The sequence below is a fragment of the Ptychodera flava genome, chromosome 5 (genome assembly GCF_041260155.1).
Source record: "Ptychodera flava strain L36383 chromosome 5, AS_Pfla_20210202, whole genome shotgun sequence".
Lineage (NCBI taxonomy): Eukaryota > Metazoa > Hemichordata > Enteropneusta > Ptychoderidae > Ptychodera > Ptychodera flava.
The window spans coordinates 16,272,181-16,293,907 of NC_091932.1; the positions used below are offsets into that span (position 1 = coordinate 16,272,181).

The 21,727-nt window shown below is 37.9% G+C and overlaps 1 protein-coding gene across 1 annotated transcript in view; it reads left to right on the forward strand.

Moving 5' to 3' along the window:
* LOC139132730 (plectin-like) overlaps nt 1–21,727 on the forward strand; it is a 134,077-nt gene that overhangs the window by 90,178 nt on the left and 22,172 nt on the right. Inside the window, 13 exon segments of the mRNA XM_070698997.1 lie at nt 1,648–1,770; nt 2,185–2,331; nt 2,956–3,110; nt 4,788–4,914; nt 5,732–5,915; nt 6,482–6,636; nt 7,259–7,434; nt 8,125–8,263; nt 8,966–9,144; nt 9,745–9,904; nt 11,505–11,588; nt 12,229–12,429; nt 18,307–21,727. Coding sequence (XP_070555098.1) covers nt 1,648–1,770; nt 2,185–2,331; nt 2,956–3,110; nt 4,788–4,914; nt 5,732–5,915; nt 6,482–6,636; nt 7,259–7,434; nt 8,125–8,263; nt 8,966–9,144; nt 9,745–9,904; nt 11,505–11,588; nt 12,229–12,429; nt 18,307–21,727 — 5,251 coding nt within the window.

Consider the following 21,727-nt stretch of genomic DNA (forward strand, 5'->3'; position numbering starts at 1 on the left):
CATGGTTCACCAAGCGATGTGACATAACGTAGTGGAACATACCATTGCAGAAAAGTTTAATGTGGCAACATAATCTGAAATTTGAAATGTTTTTAGGCTATTGATTCGGTACCTGCAATGACTGTAGGCAGTTTGGCGGACGGCCGATCTGATTGAAATTTGAATGAAGTTGTCTAAATGTAGCCCGGTTACAAACAACGTAACAGGAGCGCCCCGTCCTGCACAATCACAACTATATTGATTCCGGTTTACAACCCTATTCAATAATAACTTTTGATGCAACGCAATGTTCCTTTGGCAGCCTCACTTGGGATTTACAACGTAATACAACTTCCATTGACTTCGCAAAGCTATCACTCATCGTCATCATAGAGGCGAAGTGCCCTTTACTTCAGTCAAGTTCGACGCACGCACATCATCTGAATGATCGTGTAGTTTGTTTCTCGTACACTTTGTTCTCTCGCCTATATCGCCTTCACATGTTAGCAGTTTTATTTGACATTCATTTGAATACAGACGAGTACGAGTGCGGCCGTAGGAGAAAACACAAGACTTAAAAGATGCAGTTCTCTGCTTCCGACGTACGTAGGATACGTGTTGGAATTATGGGCGCATCATACCGTTTTACGGCATTGCTTAAATACACAGCGCAACAGAGAGGCTAATGTATACCCACAATGACACTCACCGTTTTACAACAATGTGGTAAACACTTTACGACCAGCCTGTTTTGATACCTATCGCAATACCAATCATTCTGTGCGTGTCTCCTACTGTATTTGTGAAGGGCCCGTACATATTAGTAACATAATTTTTGCATTTTATTCAAATACCATCTAAAATACCTTTGTGTTTCGCAAATAATCATCCGTCCACTGCAGTTACAACGTTATTGCCTTTGTTCTGGCATCCGTCACAGCACGTCCCCAAAAGGTCGTATCTGACACTTACGACCTTTCTGCACGAGCGTTGACTGCAGATACGACCTTATTGCAGCAGTTACGACCTTACTGCCAAACCGAGATGCAGATGCGATCAAAACTAAAAAATCTCTTTTTTTCACCTTTCCGTGAGAAAGTTTACTAAAATCGACACTCAGCAGATGTATTAGATAACAAGAAATCGTAATCTGATAAAAAGTGATTTTGCTCAAAAATGTCAGTTACGACCTTCTTCCACTGACGCGACGATTGGTTCCTGTAATCTTTGTGAAAAGTTCAAAGGAATATTTTTAAATTTAACAGTTATATATCGATCAGTAGTTTATGTTTGATGGGCGGAATGGCAGAAAAAAAGCGTTGTCTCATTCATTAAATCAACTGCTCCACATTAACTATGTTTCACTATATGCAACGTATATGACTGATTAATTCTGTATGTATATCAATTATTGTTTTCATAGGAAGGTCTTTGCATTTTAAATTCAAACACTGTACACAAAAAATTTATTGATGAAAGTAATCATATGAGGTTGTAGTTCTTGTTGACCCAGCTGTGCGAAGCTATTTTGAGTTCTTGAAGGAATGCCGCTCTTTTGTATAATTATCCAATATTGCATGTGTGAGGAGTCATCCAGTTTTCTCTCACTCTGGGTCTTATTTTGATTTTTTTTCCAATTCTAACCACCAATCATTTCTGTCGACACAGTTCTACGGAAACGCCCGTGACTGTGAGCAGTGGTTGAATGATCAGGCAGAAATCCTGAATAGAAAATACGACAGAACCGATATCTCCCTGGAAGAAAGTACAGATCTCCTTCAGGAACTCTTCGTAAGTAACCATTGCTTGTGAAGTATTTTTGACCATTTTATTTGTGAACGGTATTGTCCTGGACCTAACAAGCAATACTGGTGCCCCAAAAGACAATTTTATAGAAAAAATGAATGAAGGAGTGATTTAGATATGGTCACTCACCCTCCACTGAGTATACGTTACTTGAAATTTTTAATTGGGAGAAAAATATAGCATCAGTTGGCTCTAAACTTGGAGTGAATATATCTTTTCGTTAAATCATACCACACAAAGTCAATAAATCACAACATTGCACTCAATGTTGTTGATAATAAGCAATATATACTGATTCATGGATATTCCCAGGACGGTAACTCTACAGTTGATGGCCATGTGCAGTCCATATCAAGAGTTTTACTGAAAAAAATCTAACTATTTCTCTTTTCTCTTCAGGAATTGAAGGAGAAACTAAATGAGTACAAAGACGTTGTCGGTGATATTGTATGCAGGAGCAAACTAGTTGTACCTTTGAAGCAGAGAAGACAGTACTTGAAGACAAAACTTCCTGTCACCGCTCTGTGTGATTACATTCAAATGGATGTAAGTATTCAGTTGTCGCTATCTGCCATTTTTTACACCTGAACTTGTAAAATTCCATGCTCTGGTATGATCCATTCGCTGTTGACAAGACTTATTTTCAGGCGTGAAGGAAATGGAGACTCTCCAATTTTCACTCATATTTACAATGTCTCATCAGTGAATTGCAGGGCTTAGATAGCTATAGAAGTACATTGCCGGGGAACTGTCAGAGAACACCAGTTTCACGATTCTTGGAAAAGAAAAGCCACAGCCTTGCTATAAATGGAGTGTAAATAGTTTGTGTAAATTGGACGGTACAATCTTTTGTACCAAAGATTGGTATTTCAAAAGAATTTCGTATTCTACTGTTATTTTTCTCACACATTGATGTATTTTGCTACTACGCTGATCATAATATCAAGGAGCATCAAACTTAACATTGGAAAACCGTCCAACAAGGATATTAATCAGTCACAAAAAGTCGGATGTATGCAACAAACAATTTGCACCAGTCTTGTATAGTTCAGCAGCCTAGCTATAAGTTGGCAAACTGTTCTGCGTGTATGATAATTATATGTAACCAATATGTAAGAGAAGTAATCAATGTGGATAGAAGTTATTTGCAACCTCAAATGTGTATTCTAGGTATCCATAAAACGAGGAGAAGAGTGTGTGTTGGTAGACAACACTGAGAAAACGAAATGGAAGATCATCACCAGCCTTGGACAGGAAGCAACTGTTCCGGGTGTTTGTTTTCTCATTCCTCCACCCAACAAGGAAGCAATGGAGTATGCCGCCAGGTAAGTTCCTCCACGATCCTTTTTCAACAGCATTTGATTTGAGTCTATTGAATATCTATTCATGCCCAGCTAAAACATTTGTACATGTTCTGAGTAAGGGTGATTTTTGGTATTTCAAATATTACCAACTATTCTAAGAGGACCGATGGGCATTCAACAGATCACATTGGAGTTCAAATGGATTGTATAGGAGACGGTTTAAACTTAAATCAGCCAGTATTAGTCACACCTGATACTAAATTTTACATGGCTGTTGTTGTAACCTCCACAAATGTAATAATCTCCACAAATGTAATATCAACCACAATTGTAATAAAATCAACCACAAATGTAATAAAACAGTCAACAATTAATGTAACAACCCGCAACCACAAATGTAATAAACAAATTAACCATAAATGTAATAAAATACAACCATAAATGTAATAAACTTGAACTTGCATATATGATCATTTGTTTATCAATGTCCTGAGTAAATAATAACTTTAATAATAAGACTAGTGTAATGTTATTGCACACTTTTCTGAAACTAGGTTTCCTTTCCGAAGCACAGAATAGAATACTTTGAGAAAACTATCAGAAAACGGCGAGGTACCGATCAAACCGTTTAGTTAGACAATAAAAGTGGAACAGCAGTTCTAGACACTGATAATTACATAATAAGGAAGCGTCAAAATAACTCGTCAACCAGTGATACCACACAAAGTTTATGACAGATGACTCAGAACAAATAAGAGAGAAATATACAACCTTATAACAGAAACTTACGACACAAAACATGTTGACGAGAACATGTATCCATATTTAAATCTAGTAAAAACAATACGAACACTAGTATACCTTGAACACAGTAGAACAAAATTAGACGTCCTAACATCCCTGGTGACTTCAAGTGGGACAACATAGGAATACAGAAAAGCTATCGAATATTCTACACAGTTTATCCACTAAAGATGAATTTGAGGCGACTGATTAAGAAAGTACGGCAAATTTCGAAAAAAACGGCGTTAAAGGATCGTAGTATTATACAGTCTCCTCCACTCTGGAGTAGAGACTGCATTACAGCTGTGTCTCGCCATTGCCGATCAGTTTTGTACACAAAATATGGAAACGTAAAATACAGTTTCAAATATACAAAACACACTAAATGCAAACAATTAAGATATGAATAATGTGTGGAGTTGCTTTCCTTATTACAAAGATAAATATTTAAGGGCTAATTCCTCAATTGTAACGACAAAATAGATTTATTACATTTATTGTTGACAAGTATTACATTTATGGGTGATTTTTTTATTACATTTATGGTTACCATTTATTACATTTGTGGTTGGTGTTTTTATTACATTTATGGTTGATTTTTGTTACATTTATGGGTGATATTACATTTATGGGTGCATTTTATTACAATTATGGTTGATATTATGGATATTATTACATTTATGGAGATTATTACATTTGTGGAGGTTACAGTTGTGAAGTTTAACCTTTTTGGAAAAAGACGTTCAACTTTCACCAAGAACGGCAAACATTTAGCACAAATTTCAAAGAATTGATAAAGACAATCATAAAGTGTTGAAAAAGTACTACTGTATTATAAAATGATTGCCCTTCCCGAAATTTGCTCAATTTGCTCTGCAGAAGACCCATAAATTTCCAATCTGTATTTGTCTACAGGCTTGAAATTCAGTACCAACATCTGCTGACACTATGGAGGACAAAACACATGAAACTCAAACAAGTTGTGACCAGAAATGAAATTTTCATCAACATCAACAAAGTCAAACATATGTCCCTTGAGCAGGTAAGAACCTCAAACGTGTGCCTGTATTTTTCATTATGGTGACACGCTTCAGGTAGTATACACCTCAAAACACACCTCAAAACAGTGGGGAAAATGAAAACGGTGGAAAAAATGAAATTTTCAATTTTCACAAAACTGAGATGGTGAAAATTTTTATTATAAAAAGAGCTTTGAAATGAGCCCCAGCAAGTGGTAGGGCAGAAAAGAATTGTAAAAATTAAGAGTACAAACGTCTGTCCCGAGGAACATTCTACCGTAGAGTCAGCCGTTCATGTGCACTGACAATTTAAATATTGATGCAGAATGATCTCAAGACATGAGGATAATGCTATTAAATAGGTAGCATTTCTTTGATCGGCTCAGACTCTGATCTAGCTTCTGTTGATTACACTACTCTGTGAAAGAAGATTGTTCATTTGATTTGATTTCTTTAGCTCTGCTAATGATGAGGAAAGAACTTTGACAAAAATCCCCTCGACAAGGACAATTGCACTTGGATAACTTATAAAATTAAAACCTTGTTTTGATCCAGGACATGTAATCTTTATCTCGCAGATTTGTAAACATCTCTGAATGCATAAGTGATCTCAATCAAATGTGTTCCAAATATCTTTGTAGTATGTGTCTCTCAATATTGCCAGGTCATTTTCACATCAAAATAATTACATTGGTGCTTGCAGGACTCTCATACATTTGATGTTTATGAGTGCTGCTGTGCCCATGTCTAGTCAGGGCAATTGTAATTTTGTTTTGGTATAGCAAAAGTGTTAGCAGCTTGTCCCTGACTCTATTCTCTGGTCTTTGTTTTTGTTGTCAGTTTGATGACATGGATCCGGCTCAAAGACAGGCCATCCTGAGACAGTTGAATGAAGACGCGCAGAGGTTGCGTTCTGAGAGTCATGAGCTTGGCAGCACAGCCATCGATCCAGAACTGGCAGAGTTAGAGAGAGAAGTGGATAACTGTAATCAGCTCATTGAAGAGATGTCAAGAACCTCAACAGGTGAGAGAGATTATTATGCAAATGTTTTTTTAATCTTTTGAACGTTCTGTGTGAATATTGTGTTTTTAAAGCTCTGTATTCTCTATGATAACACATCGGGATCCTTTGAAGTATTTTCCTTACTAATCTGTTCTACTTGTTTGACGAAATGTGCTTCAAATAAAATGCTTTGTTTGCCGTCTACAGCTGAAAATTTTTCAGAGAAAATTAAGAAAACAAACACAATGTTAACACTGTTACAAATAAAAATATTATTTTTCTAAAAGAAACCAAATTAAACAATGAGCTTATGTTAATACACTTGTGGTTTCTGTCTGCGTTTTTTTTTCCCTGGCGGGCTGGTAGGTTTTTCAAAAATCAAAGGACGTCAAACAAAGAATTTTCTTTAAGTGACCTAAATGCAAAAACCAAAACATTGTTCAATCTTTTTATTTTTCTGGTCACTCCTGTTTTGCTAAAAATTTGATGAAATTTTGTGACTGAATCATATGGTTCTGTTTTCGTCACAATTAATAGAAAAACAATCTGTGTTTCATGACATCTTTTTTTCTGCACTGTCAAACTAGCCCCTGTTGATACAGGAAGAGCCGAGCAAGTTCTTGCGGACATGACGACATTTACAGGTGATGTGGACAAGAAGATATCAACGCTGTTTGTCCGACTCAAACAACCAATCCCAAGGAACCCTGACGATGTTGAGGTGATGCTGCAAGAGCAACAGGTGAGTAAACAATCAACAAACACAACAAACTTTAGCATACTCACTATGTCAATACAGTGATTTCTTTGTTTAACAGCTGTGATATTAATTAAAATGCCCAGAAGATGTTACTTTAATATTTGCATCTGCCTCACACATTGAAAGCGAAATTTAGAACTACCCTACTGGAAATAGGTTTTGACTTCAGCAATAGAAAATGAGAGTGAAAATGTCTGACTTCGTGCCAACATGTTCGAAAATGCTCAGAAATATAACATTCTCACCTTAGGCTTTTGAATATGTCTAACAAATAAACATTTTTGATTCAAATTACACTGTCCAATGGGACACTATGGTAACATGCTTTCAAAAACAAATTTTATGAGATGCATTGTATTTTATCACGTGATCATGACGAAGCCAGAGGCATGTTATACATAAGAATTCTCCGGCCAGGAGGAATTTCAGAGTTTGGAATTACTAGCTGAAGGAGTAGATCGGTGTTTTTGTGTAACAACAATGAAAAATCAATTCACTGAATTGTACGTGGTGGGAGATTATCATGAGCAAACAATACCTTCTCTCATAGCTCTACTTTTACTTTAAGTAGATATCAAACTTTGTTTGAACTTTTACTCCGCAGACTTTCCATCGAGAGCTAGTTGAGCTTCAGCCACACTACCACACGCTGAGAATCAACTGCGAGAGCGTTATCCGTCAGATTGATCCTAAAGACCAACCCAGATACAAATCTACACTGACAGTTTTCATTGAAAAATGGGAATATGTGTGGACTATTTCCTTGACACATACACAAATGTAAGTACTTTCAGCAAAAAGTTCTCTTGTGTTTTCACATTTGTGTCGATTCATGGTTGGTGTGTCACTTTTAATTATTTAATCAAGTATAATAATTTAACGGATAGAACCACATACATCAAACTGTGTTACTTGCCTTGTTTAGAAAATAGCACTTCTTATGATTGAAGGTTTGTTTCAAAGTATAATACCTCAATAGCACATTTTCTGCTGCCAACAAGTTCAGATAAAGCTTTTTAAGTGTTCAGGTCGTACTTCCTGATGCTTGTGGTCAGGGCTTTTGTAGTGAGTTTTTCTAGTTTTCCATCATAACAATGAGGACAACAGAGATCTATAAAGAACCATTGTTGGCAATCTCATTTTCATATGCGTACGTTGTGAAAGCTTCATAAAAGAATTTTGGAGAGATATTTATTTTTGCATATCAATGACAGATATTGTGCTGTCAATAGCAATTGATCCTTTTTTAAATGCCGTGCCTTTGCATGTTTTTTGAAAATATTATTCTTAGCAATGATTGTAGTCGGGCTTTCTTAATCAGGTTGATTCACAGAAAATACAAAGGTTCTCATTTTCGTTTTCATATCCCATTTTGATGAATGCCTCTTTTGCATGTTACCAATTTTAGATTTCTTAGTCAGTTTAGTTTCAACCAGTGACAATGTGAAATGATTCCTTTGTTACTTCCAGATTGACAATTTCCGTGACAATCCTCAAATCGATGGACAAACTCAGAGAATTCGTCTCCAGATGTGAGCTGGAACTGTTGGCCCAAGAAAACATTCCCTGTGACTTGAGCCAGTTGCAGCAACAACAGGAGAAATTACAGGTGAGTGAAAACAAAAGTGTGATCGGAAAGATGGAATTTAAACTGATATTTAATGATTTACAAAACAGAAAAGTGAACTGGAGCAATAAAACCATTTATTTGCAACAGTCCTTGGCTGTGAAGTTTGTCAATGTAAAGGACCAACTTGAAAGGTGGTGATATCGCCAATGACAACAGGAGTTTGTACATGTACACACTGTAACAGACAAAATTAACGTCTTCCTGCCACTCACAACTGTTCATGTATTGAGAAAACCCCAATTTCATCAATTCATTACCCATGATCTTGATCACCAGGGAGACAGTTTGTCAATTGTTTCAATGTTCATGCACACACATAGACAGACACACAGACAGATACACAGACAGACACACAGACAGACACACTCTGTGCATATTGGAAGATGAATCGATATATTGATACTTCACTCTTGCTTGGACCTTTAATTAATGACTATTGCAGACAGTCAAAATCCCTGTTAGGTGAATATGCCTTGTGTCAATACCTGACCTGCATGCGGATGTACATTGACCACGGTCAGGGAAGTCCACTATACAAAGTTCACCTCCTGGAAAGTTACTTGATAGACATGCTCCTTTGATAGTAAACAAACATTTTAAGAAGTTATGAATGCAGTTTTAAAAGTCTGTATGTTATCAAGATATTGCCTGGTCAGTAAATTATCAATTGTCTGTCGGCAGGACATGAAGAGGTCATTGACCCCATGCCAATCGGTGATTGATGAGCTCAATGATGAGGTGAAGAAGATGAAGAGCTTTGAAATTCCCACCGCCGATGTTGAGGATGTTGTTCATTTTGAGAGGGAAGTGCGTGACGTAGAGGTCAGGTGGCAGAAGATCTGTATACAGACAGATGAGAGGTGAGATATCACAAACTTACTCATGAGAATGGTTTCAAAATGTTTGCACCACAGTTTTCAATTTTTTCTTGAAGCTCATCATCAGATAATGCGAGTGGGAACAAGCAAAACCTACAGTTTACTAGATAAAACAAGCAAAGCTTACAGCTGATTGGCTAAGACAAGCCAAGCTGACAGTTGATCGCCTGAAACAAGCTGACACCTGATCAGCCAAAACAATGCACCCCATGATATGACTGAACAATACCCCAGCTTTCATGCAGCAGTAGAAAGTGGGTTTGGAACATCAAAGTTCTCCCTAGCACAGCATAAGTCACCTGTTTTTCCCATCTGATGAAAATGAAATGACTGATCATGACTTCAGTTCATTATAAATTACATCCCATTGTTTATCCATGAGAAAACAACCTTTTCTTAAACCTACATTAGTAGAATTTTTAAAACACAGTTTACAGTTTACGTAGAAAAATGACTGAAAACATGACCATTGTCTTTTCATAAACAGCAACCATATAATGAACGTATCAGCAATCACTGTACAAAAAGTAAACTGACATGTTGAATATAAAGTTCATATTATTTTTTCTTGAATGTTCATAGGCTCAAGAGGCTTGAAGTTGTCTTTGATCTCTTGCGTGAGTTCAAAGACTCCCTTCTCGATGAGAAGAACTGGTTAGCACAGGCCCAGGCCACCATGATGATTCTAGACTATGCAGCCCATGACAGAAGAACGCAGGAAAAACAGTTTGAAGAGAATCAGGTTGGTAGGGTTTTGTGTTCTTAGCTTGTTCAGAATTCAACCCACCCAGTTTCTGTGAACAAAATGTTGTCAAAAACGATCAATTCCTTCTCTGTTTGTGCGTTGCACTTTTTTCTGAACGTACTTTTCTGCTTTCCGATAAGTTAGAACTGGAAGTTTGATGAACACAGTTATGTGTAAATTTTTCAGTTTAAAAAATTATGAATGTCAGTAAAGTGTGGTGTAACCATGACAATGAGGGAGTTGGCCATAATTGTCTTTTCAGCCAAGAGAGTAGCACCTGTTGCTTTGAGCTTTCAAGTCAGACTCAGAATTTGCTCAGCTGTTCTTGTCAGTTGTGACCTGACAGTGCATGCATGTCACTCTGATGCCATACGTTCTAATACGCGACTTTCATTTTTTAAGCGCACATCACATTATATGCATAAAATAACAGGTGTTAGGAATTTAGTTGACATGGCATGAGTGATTGGATTACTGTTTCAGTATACTTGGTTATAGCATGATTGTAATGTGCCAAGTACTTTTAAAGTGTAGTGAACATTTTGCTGTCTGCATCATTTGGTAGTTATGACACCTTTGAATTTTCAATATTATCATTTAGATGTGCTACTGTTTACATATTTAGTGCTCAGTTTCAACAGCTGTGAAATCATGTCTTTTACAAAGCAGTGTATATTTAATTGTAATAACACAACTAAGGGTAAGGAATGATCAATTTACTTGTTGACAATATTTTTTATGTACAGTGTATTATTTATAAATTGACTGTTCTTGGTCCTGTAGATTATTTAGATTTTCATAACTTTTTTGTACAGAAAAGTTTTTAGTTATTACAGGCTTACTGCAAGAACGTAGTTAGAAATATATAAATGTGCAATCTTGTAAATAGTTCAGATTAGCTGGCTGTAGAAATTTGAAAAGAAAAAAAGACGTGCCTAGATTAGGTAGCAGATAGGAAAGCTGGTGAAGAGCGCCCTCACAGGTTACACGCTTGCAAATGCATACTGTAGGTAAGGCTTCTCATTTACATGTAGCTGTGTTGAGAGTAAGTGCAGTGGTTTTTTTCTTTGTGTGTCTTCCAATCAGAGAAGTTCATACTTTGAAGGAGAATGTTCTTGTGATGAGTCATAAGATTTTGAAAGTTGATATTTTTAGTCTTTGACTGAAAAATCTCGTATATGATACAACTTAGAATGTATGACTTGTATAGTTTGTTCAAGGATTTTAAATCTGACTTTTAAGTCTTCAGTAGGGACAGGCAATGGTAATTTCTATAAAGGACAAGTCGCAACATGGCATCTACTCAAAGTACATGTTTTGTATTGTAAATAGAATGAGAAAACTATAATGTATACAGTCATGTCATTAAAGCACAGGACATCCTTGATAAGATACTTCAGACTTTCATAGTTTCCAGTTCATGTGAAAACTAGTGTTATCAAGTCATTGTCACCAGGGATAGTTTTGTGGAGGGTGGATAGCAAATATGAAAACAACCGTATTTACTCCAGCTTCTACCCTTTTTGTGGCTCTGATGATAACTTTGCCTCGTTTGTTTGCAGCATATTGAATTGTGAACTCTCTTTTTTTCTGATAGGCATTCCTTGATGAAATCAACAGCCACAGACCATCTATAGAAGAGTTCAACAGCAAGGGCAACCAGTTTGTACAGGCTGCAGAGGTAAAACTATACTCAAGTTCTTCATTATAAATGAAATATAAACATGTTTTACTGCTCTGTATTGCCACCAAAATTTTCTGTTTTTTGACCTTCCCTAATGTGAAACTCACAAATCATCACAAGAAAAGTCTTTTAAGTGTGTCCTTAAGGTAGCATGCCCTAAAGACTTGAACTTTTGCTCAATATTTCTGTAAGAAAACTCCTTAGCATTCACTTTTTAAATCGATAATAAAAATTAGGTGTCACCGTACAAAATAGAGTACTAGAGAAACAAATTAGTCAATATTTATGGAAATTTGAACTCTGAAATGGGTGCTGTCCTTGTGTTAACTCTATGGGAAAAGTAAATTAGTGATTTTCACAAAAGTGTGCCAGTGAAAACTTCAGTTACTCCATGAGTTTCAAAAGAAGCCCCCACAAAGTGGTAGGCCAAAACAGTATTGTAAAAGTTTTAGAGTCCAAATGTCTGTCCCTGAGCCGCATTCTACCTTAAGGAACAGCTAACACTTAAAAACCCTTTTCAAACAGTATTAGTCATGATGAGGTATGCGTTTATATCATTCAAACTTTTTTCTATGAATACATGGTCATATCATGCGCAGGATCACACTTATAAAAAAGAATGTCATTCTCTTCCTAGGGATTTGATGCATATTGTGAAGCATACAAAGACAGCCTTGAAGACGTGCCTGAAATCGAAGATGTCAAGAAAGCCAAAATCCAGTCAGGAGTTGACGTGGCCATGCAAGAAGTTGAGTCAGTCAATGAAGAGTATAGCAAGCTTGGTGCTGACATTGGAGAAAGGCTCAGAGTTCTTGCCACAAGACTTGGCATTCCAGAGGTACGTAGCAATAGAGTATATTCATTTCTGATTTGTATTTATCATGGTGTTTTGGTGTCTTGGTGTTTTACCTTTATGAGGATGAGAAAAGAAAGGATGAATAAGAATTTTCAGAAAGATGGCATTTCTACATTTGTCTTTTGAAGAGAACTCTCAGGTAGCCATTGAGAAACAGTTGAACTTTCATGATGTACATGTGTTGTAAAGTCCATAATACTGACTTCCTAACACTATACACATGTTACAATGGTGTAACAGGACAAGGCCAGAGGTATACTGATTGCCAACTGACCAAAAGGTATTTGTCAAGACATCAAAGCACCATGGTTGGCTCTCAGAAAATAGAGTGATACAACTAGAGGAAGGATCAAGACTGGTCCACCAGAATTATGTATTAATTGAAGTGACTGATCAGTGTGCCAGCTTTTATAACACACATGTAACATGCGTGTTATTTGCATGATGCTTATTCACCCATACATGTGATTTGAATGATGTCTCTTGGGTGAGTCATTCCCCCTGCCCCAGTGAGGATGCTGGAGTGTTGACTAATACTCATGCACACGAACACACATGTGCACACATAAATGCTGGCACAAAACACTACCCAATTACTCCAGGATATGTGCACTCCATTCATCATCAGTGTTTTACAGGCTGCTTCATATGTTTTGCAACATTCCAACTTATTCATATTCAACACATTGATAAGCCATGATATTTGCTAATATGTCTGCATTTGTCTAACTGCCACTGTTTTCTTTTATGTACAGTGCAATGTTTAAGTCTTAAGTACAGCTTTTTGATTGTCTCTTTCTGAAAGGCTCCCACTTGCTTACCATAACATATATTCATAACATATATTACCTTAGAATATTTTCCTTTTTGTTTATTTCATTGATAAATGCCGGAAGTAGATGTAGTGTATTCTATTTTGATTTAATTTACAAGTGAATGAAATTTTTTTAAAAATATTTTTTGTTCATGTTTTGAACGGTGGTATTTATATTACATTTGACAGTTTCATTGCATGTTCGCAGCTGAAATTATCAAAGTTTTCATGTATTTACCCCATAAAGTAACATTTTACAAATTTAAAGTTATTGACTGATTCACAAAAGTTGCTGTTGTGATGTATCTGATAATATTTAACATAGTGTCCTTTTAAAACTGTTGAATGTCTCTATCTAACCACTGTCAAAGCCAGGCAGATGACAAAATTCTTAAAAGTTCAGCTTTTGACATATTTATACGTACAACAGTAGATTTCAGATCAGCAGGCAAGTTTTGACACAAATAACACTCTTTGTAATTCAGTCTTTCAAAAATGTTAGCTACGTTTTAGTCCAGCATGGCTGTTTAAAGAGTCAGAAACACAAATGTTTGTTAAAAAGTATTTCATCAACATTTGCCATCAAGTTTGGGTCATAAGTTGTACTAATGAGGAAAACGTGAAACTATTAAACGTTTTTGTTGTATTTACAATAATTTTCGTTTTTTTTGGCGATCAAACTTGGCTTTGACTGAAACTAATTGTCACTTATTTTGTAGTCTCACTGTAGAACATCATCAAAATTAACAATTGCGTGAAAAGATGACAATGATAATTTCAGCTGCATTAGTTTTCATTTAACATAGTATATTTCATGTTTGTTTTGTTTTTTTTTACTTAAGGCATGGTTACTCTCATTGACATTCATTCTATGCATTTTAATAAATACATATACTAGTAATTTCATTTTAGTAGATTTTAATTTCATTCTAATTTTACTAGATTACTGAAGTAACATAGTGTTATTGTAGTTGTTTTAATTATTCTTTTGCCTTACCTATTTATCACTAAGCAAGTGGGATGTTCCATGACCAAAGAAAACTTTGTGCTACCTTTATCATATAAAAAAGCCAAGTTTAGTGATATGTTTTGATTTCCTGACTCACATGTCAAGCTTTGTGTGTTTTTGCCTTAACTTATGCCATATATTTTGCATTATTTTGTCGTTGTTGTAGCTGCGCTCTTATTTTGCACATTTTGCTTCCAGGACATAGCGTGTGATTGGTGGTAGGGAATTTTTTTTGCTTCATATTTTGCTGTACCAACAATCCAGGCAGCCGTGTTCAATGTTTGCTGCTCGGTTGTTCACCAGTTTTGCTTATTGCACTATTTTTTGTTTGCTTCTCATTGTTCTCACAATAACTCATTTCTTCAGTCATTGTAGAATGTTTCAGGACTATTGACCTACAAGATGATGACATTTGATGTCATACTTGCCTACACACATATACATTTAATACAGTTAAACCGGTAACTCTCGGTAGGGCCCTACCGAGAAAAATCGATAAAAATGGGCGGAGCAAAACATAACTAATATGGTTTCTTTGTGAACAAAAAGTAGCAAATTAAAACAGCTGGTTGAACACCTCCAAAAATAGAACGTGCACGCCACATAATGTAAACATTGACTGCACGGTGACTTTACGTATACTAATTCACCCAATTTTACAGTTTACTTTCCATACGATACATCCACTCATTTACCCCATAGATTTGTCTTGAACATTGACTTTTTCGCAGTCTTACTGGAGCAGAGGTTCGGCGCGGCGTCGCCTCGGATTTGTACAAACCGTGATGACGTTGCCAGGCGATCGATCGACACCCCTATGCGTCATGGTATACGTTTCTCGTCCGAAAACGAAGCGTTTGTCATTGTATTCTGCGCGTTTTTGAATGATTCAACATAATGCATATCATGGCAGTGGCAATAGCTATCCGCATCTTTGTATACGGGTAAACGATGCAGAAATCCAACGAGTAGTTTTTCTGCCACGGGATCTATTATCGGAGTTTTCCTCGCTCAGTCAGTCATAGTGTACATCACTCTTGCAGGGAGTCTTGATTGCAGAGTCGTATTTGCCTTGATAATGAAGCACTGTTTTGTCCAAACGCCGTCCTAGAAATGCCGCATTTCAGGAAAGAACGGGAAAAAATCAAATAGTTCTAAAAGAACAGCAAATTCGCCTACTAGATCATCACTAGACGTCCAAATTTATCGAGTGTGATTATTTCAACGTTGGACATTTACCACAATGCTCAACGGCCGAGTCGTCTACCAAATTTTGTAGAGCTTTTGTCAATACAAACAATCCTTTCCTCATTCTACCTTAGTTTAGCGAGGCAGGGCTGTGTCTCCATTATAAAACGTAGTTTTCCAGTTCTCGGATGGTAGTTGTAGTTTCCTTTTCAAAATTTCGTTGTCTCATGAACTCGGCGCTGTCGCGGATGGGAGGGTACCGACGACTATTCCCCCGGCTTCGATTACAAGTTTTATGGTGACCGAAATGAAATGTGGTGTGTCTTATGATTATTTCAAAAAGCTTCTGAAAAATACTTATTTTAGAAATCAAACCTGTTAATATTTAATCACCTAAAATAAAATCAGAATAAAGTGATCGCATGATTTCTGGGAGCATTCGTTTCAATGTTCATCCCTCCTTATAAAATAGTGAGTTCTAGTATTTCGCTACTTTGAACGATCCCGCCAAAATCGAGTGCACTTGCACTTCTACACTCTCCACGCAGTCGCGATACTAGTTCATTACAAACTCGTGGTAGTCAGAGTCAGACTGCTAATCACACTATGTCAACTGGCTTTATGAAGATAGCGGTCACTGATGAGCACTAGAGGTAGCCTCGGGAATTTTCTTTGCCAGGAATGAATTGGAGCTAGCTGTGATGGGGATCGAGCGCGGACATTTGAGTGCAACTGTGACTGATTGGTACGGTGACCTCAGCTGCCGCCGGCCGACGACGTTTGTCAACTCGACGTCTGCTCAGCATAAGTGACCCAGCAGTGACGACCGAATATGCCGAAGGCGATAGCAGGCGTCAAAAAAAATCCCGGTTTTGTCAGCACATTGGATTCTGGAGGCTACTTGTTTTGTGTTACATAGGCATGCACGGCTTTAGATCGGGAAAGAAAATGTATATCACTTTTACAGCTAAGCGTAAGCGTAGTTACGCATACAACAGTACGTTGACTCGAGGGTAAAACTTGAAATTTGAAAAGAAGACAGAAGATATACAGACAGTGTAGACAAAGTGAGAGATCATGCCAAAATTTGTGCTGGTACTTGCCCGTGGTCTCAACCGTACTTTATGTCGGGCATAAATGACAGTATAGGCCTTCCTGTCTGTAAAATGTACGGCTCAGGTAGGCCAACATAATGAAAACGGTCCTTTTCAGGACCAACATATTTTCCAAAAAGAGAACTACCTAATCAAATGTGTTTGCATGTATTTATTATACACAGTGTGTGTGCGTTTGTATCTTTCGGTACGCTCCGAGTATTTGGTGTTTTTCCCCGCGTTGAACAATCAACGCTACGTACGTAAAAAGTAAACAACGTATCGCTCATAACTCATTTGCAATTTGCATATCATGTCAATCATGCAGATTCAAACTGAACATCGAACGTTATACCGGCGATATTATCGGCAAGTATTTTATCCTTTTCCTGGTTCCAGACGTCATTTCAAATTTAATTTCGTCAGAAACCAAGTATATTGTGCTCCAAATACTTGTACACATATCCCTCAATTTCCAAGAAAAAAAATTAATCAGTAGATTTCTAAATTAACGGTTTTTATAGACGACGTCCAGAGCGTACCGAGTACGTTTGAATATCCCACCATTATGCCACTCTCGTAGGTTCTCGCGCTTTTATACGGGAGTTGGGGTTTAAATGACACACAAAAAGATCACTCATAAATCACTCATAAGTCACTCATTATCCTCTAAACTAATGAACTAGGGGGAAAGGATATACTAACATTCTTAAAAACATTATAGTCTAAATAATTATTATTCCACACCTAGCTCATTCAAGTGCACAGTTTTACAATAGTCACGTTAACTATCTCGTCAACAGTAGGCAATAACATGGCAAAGGATAATTTCACTGCCATTGGTTGAGGAAAGCCAGTTAAAATAAAAATATCAGGCAGGACAGGTTATGAAGGATGCACTTGTTAAATGGAGTAAACCTATAAGGGACATACTGGCTTAACATGTTATTAGTCACATTGTTAGTACACCACTAAATTGTCAATTCCTAAATCCAGTGATAATTGTGAAAGGGATTTAAAAGGTTTGCAACTATTGGAACACCGCTGAGCTGGTATGCAATACCATTTCATGCCAGTTACAAATTTACAGATTAAAATTTTGCAAGTTTAAAAGTGAATTACAATATAGTATGATGTAAGCTTGTTAGCTGCCAGAATTTTAAAATGATTACAGATCATGACATATAATAGCATGATCACATAGACGCACCCACTATTAAAATGCACCAGTGATATGTTAATGAGAATTTGTTAGACATGAATGTGTTCCAAACAGTCTCAGAGAGGATACAGACTCACCAACTAAAACCACAGAATCAGTAGAGTGAGAGTATTAACCATTCTCTGTCGAGAAGAAATAACAAATGAAGGTGAAGGTGAGTATAATACATGGTGACAATAACTGGGAGATAAACCTCCACCATCCTGTCTGCACCCCCTTTTCTATTTTTGAGCACAGTGCCGCATGTTTTGTATGTAATGCTTTGCATTCTAACACTCACAAGATAACCATCTGTTTGTGTGAACATACCTAATTGTGCTGTCTGCTGAGTGTAAATGTGTAAAGCTGTCACCATCAACCCCACTTACAACTTCTTCCCTTCACTTCCTTTCCCCCAAACCACCCCGATCCCATTTAATATTGTGGTGCTGTTTCCAGAGTGGGTCAAGGTCGTCTCCAGTTACTGTATACACAAACACTTTTGCGGTAAAAACTGTATTCTATAATGCATCTGTTTCTCTCTTTTTTACAGGGTGAACTTCTCAAAAGATTTACATTATTTGTACCACTTGGGGCACCTCAACAGCCAGATAGTACACCAGTGGTCACATCAGAAGTTCTCCTTCGTCAAATAACTACTGATGTTGGTTCAACATTTGAAACCCCAACCACTCACGTCATTAGAAAAACGGTGTTATCACCAATTGAGGCAGAATTCACTGCATTGAGACCACAGCAACCTGAAAGAGAAGTTGTCCCATCTCATATATCAACCACTGCATTTAAACCACCTAAGCCTGATGAAACAGTCTACACTGAAACTATGCAAGTTGATACTGCTCCACAGCCCAAGAAACCAGATGTTAGAAAGCGCACATCCCCTACTAAACCAGACCATCCAAAGGGCAAACCTGAAAAGAAGCCTGCTGTAGCTGTGAAACAGAAAGTTGAGATAAAAACAGTGAAAACACCACCAAGTAGCCCACCAAAATCACCAGATAAGAAGAAGCGTGTACCACCTGAACCTCCAAAGAAACCCAAAACAGGTCGCACCATAAGGCAAGGACCCTCAGAAGTGTCTATTAGTTCATCAAAGAGAGTAGAGATAAAACCTTCAGGGAAGGAACCAAAAGAACCAATACACATCCCTCAAAGAGAAGTCATCCAGAAGTCACAAGTAGTGGAGAAGGTGTACAAGACCAGGGAAACTGTTGATACAGAAGCAACACCAAGTCCTTTAGAAAGCAGGGAGCTTACTATCGAGCTTATTCCTGGACAGTTGGAGAAACCAGAAACTACAGATGGTAAACCAGCATCACCCATCAAAACATCTACTGATACCACTACATTGGTAACAAGTGTTGAGCAGCCCACACCTTTTGTGCCTACATCTTTTGAAGGTCCCAGAGAGATCACAGTGAAAGTGAAACCTGGGGGTGTTGAGGAGGTCACTGTAGAAAGAGAAGATAGTGTGACAAGGCAAACTGTACATAGCACATATGTTGAACGACGGGAAGCTAGTGTTCGAACATTGACCTCAGATATTCCAGAGGAAAAACCTGTACCTCTTGAGCAGGTTACGACAACATGGACACAGCCAGTTCAGCCACAATCTGTAAAACAAGAAGAAGACGTTCAACACTGGACAGAGGAATCTCCAGATGGTACGAGAACCACTACAACAAGGCGTGTTGTCCAGGTGTCAGCAACAACTGTTTTGACTGGTAGAGAAGCTATTCCAGGTGCACCAGAGTTTCAAACTCCAGATGAAACAAGTATTCAACCAGATGCTAAAAAGCCAGAGCCCATGCAGCCTACTGTAGTAGAAAAAGTGCAGGCAAAGCCGGTTCCCACATTCAAAACTAGTGCACCACCCGAGCAAAGTACAGCACCAGAATCTCCCACAAAAACCAAGAAGGTTAAAAAACCAGAGTCCCCAAAAACATCGATAAAGAAACCAGATTCTCCTACAAAATTCAAAAAGGAACCAGAGTCTCCCAAATCTAAAAAACCTGAAGTGAAGTCTGTGACACCACAGTCTCCAAAGACTAAGAAAACCCCTGAAACTGGGAAGAAACCAGAATCACCAGGTAAGATTAAAAAGACAGTACAACCTGGGAAGAAAGAACCACCAAAACCAGCACCAAAGCCTATTAAGTCAAAGCCTTACAAGAAATCAGAAGAAGCACCACCTGTTTCTCCATTTGACATTATACCAACACCAGAAAAGACAAAGACAGTTGAATCATCTCCATTTGAGATCATTGATACCCCAGAAAAGGCAGAAATTAGAGAGCCAAAGAAACCGCTGATGGAAGACAAACCTGCTTTCCCACAGTTTGAGGAGTCTAGAGTTCCCCAGTCAGTTACTGAACGTGAACAGATCACAATAACTACAGTCCAGAGAGGAGTAGCAGTAGGGAGCCCCTCTGATGTTAGCCCAACGGAAACGAGAACATCAGACCAGTCATCAACAGATACAGGGGAAACTGTCATTGTCGTGTCACCTGGACAGAGACCAACTACAGCAGAAACTGGTGAATCAGGTATAGAAGAACCTGGTTCAAGGCCTCTGTCACTTATGCTTGACGATATTGCCGATATGTTAGATGGTGCCCCTGTTGAAGGTGCAACAGCAAGGAAGCCAGAAGATGCCAGACCTACCCCCTCAAACGTCGTATCCATGACAAAAACACCATCATATGATGAATCTGTTGGTACACCAGGATCAACTGTTGCAAAGATGGGGTCCCCCGTGGAAGGTCCTGCTGTGATGGAATCATTTCCATCCCCTTCCAAGTCACCTGAGTCTGGAATATACTCCACAGTTGATACACCAGAGGTGGTTCATTACATTCGCAAAGAAAGAATTTACATATCTGACCCTCACACCGGAGAGAAACTCATGCCTGTTGAAGCTCTCAAACGAGGTGTCATTGATGATGACACAGCCGTTAGTTTGTTAGATAGAGAACTTAGAAGTGGAGGTATTGTTATACCACAAACAGAAGAACACATTAATGTTCAAGAAGCTATAGAAAGAGGTGTTATTGACACAGACATGGCTGAGAAGATATTACTGATTCAGCTTCAAAGCGGAGGCATCATAGACCCTGAGAGTGGAAAGTTGCTGAGCCTTGATGAAGCAAGAGAGAAGGGACTCATTGATTCTGAGATGGCTGATGTGTTAGCAAAAAAGATGCTTTATCCATCAGATATAATTGACCCTGCAACTGGAAAGCAGATACCAACAAGTAAAGCTATTGATGCTGGATTGGTAGACAGAAGTACTGGTGTGCGACTATTGAATGAAGAACTCAAAACTGGCGGTATTATTGATCCACGCTCTCATCAGAAAATAACACTTGCGGTAGCTGTGAGGAAAGGCGTGGTTGACCCTGAACTAGCAAGAAAAACAATAGAAGTGCAGATTCTGTCTGGAGGAGTCATTGATCCACACACAGGTGACAAGCTTACATTGTCAGAGGCTGTGAAACAAGCTCTGGTTGATCCAGAAACAGCTGCTGATGTAATTACACACCAAGTTCAACAAGGAGGGGTGCTTGATACCAGAACAGGTGACAGAGTTCCAATCGAAGAAGCTGTACATCGGGACCTTCTTGACCCTGCTGTTGCTGAACTTGTGTCCACAAAACAAGTACAAAGATTGACAACAGTGTTACCAGAGAGAGTAGAAACAGTAAGAAGGGAAATAAGAACTGAAGTAGTGCCACGAAGACATGTGACAGTCAGTGTTGTGCATCCACAGACTGGAAAACAGCTAAGTGTAGTTGAAGCACTGAAGCTTAATCTTCTAGATAGAGAAAGCACCATTCAGCTTCTGCTGAAGGAACTTGAGACAGGAGGTATTCTAGATCCTGAAAGTGGAAAAAGAATGTCACTTTATGATGCTGTCAAACATGGTTTGGTTGATCCTGAAGTTGCTGCAGATG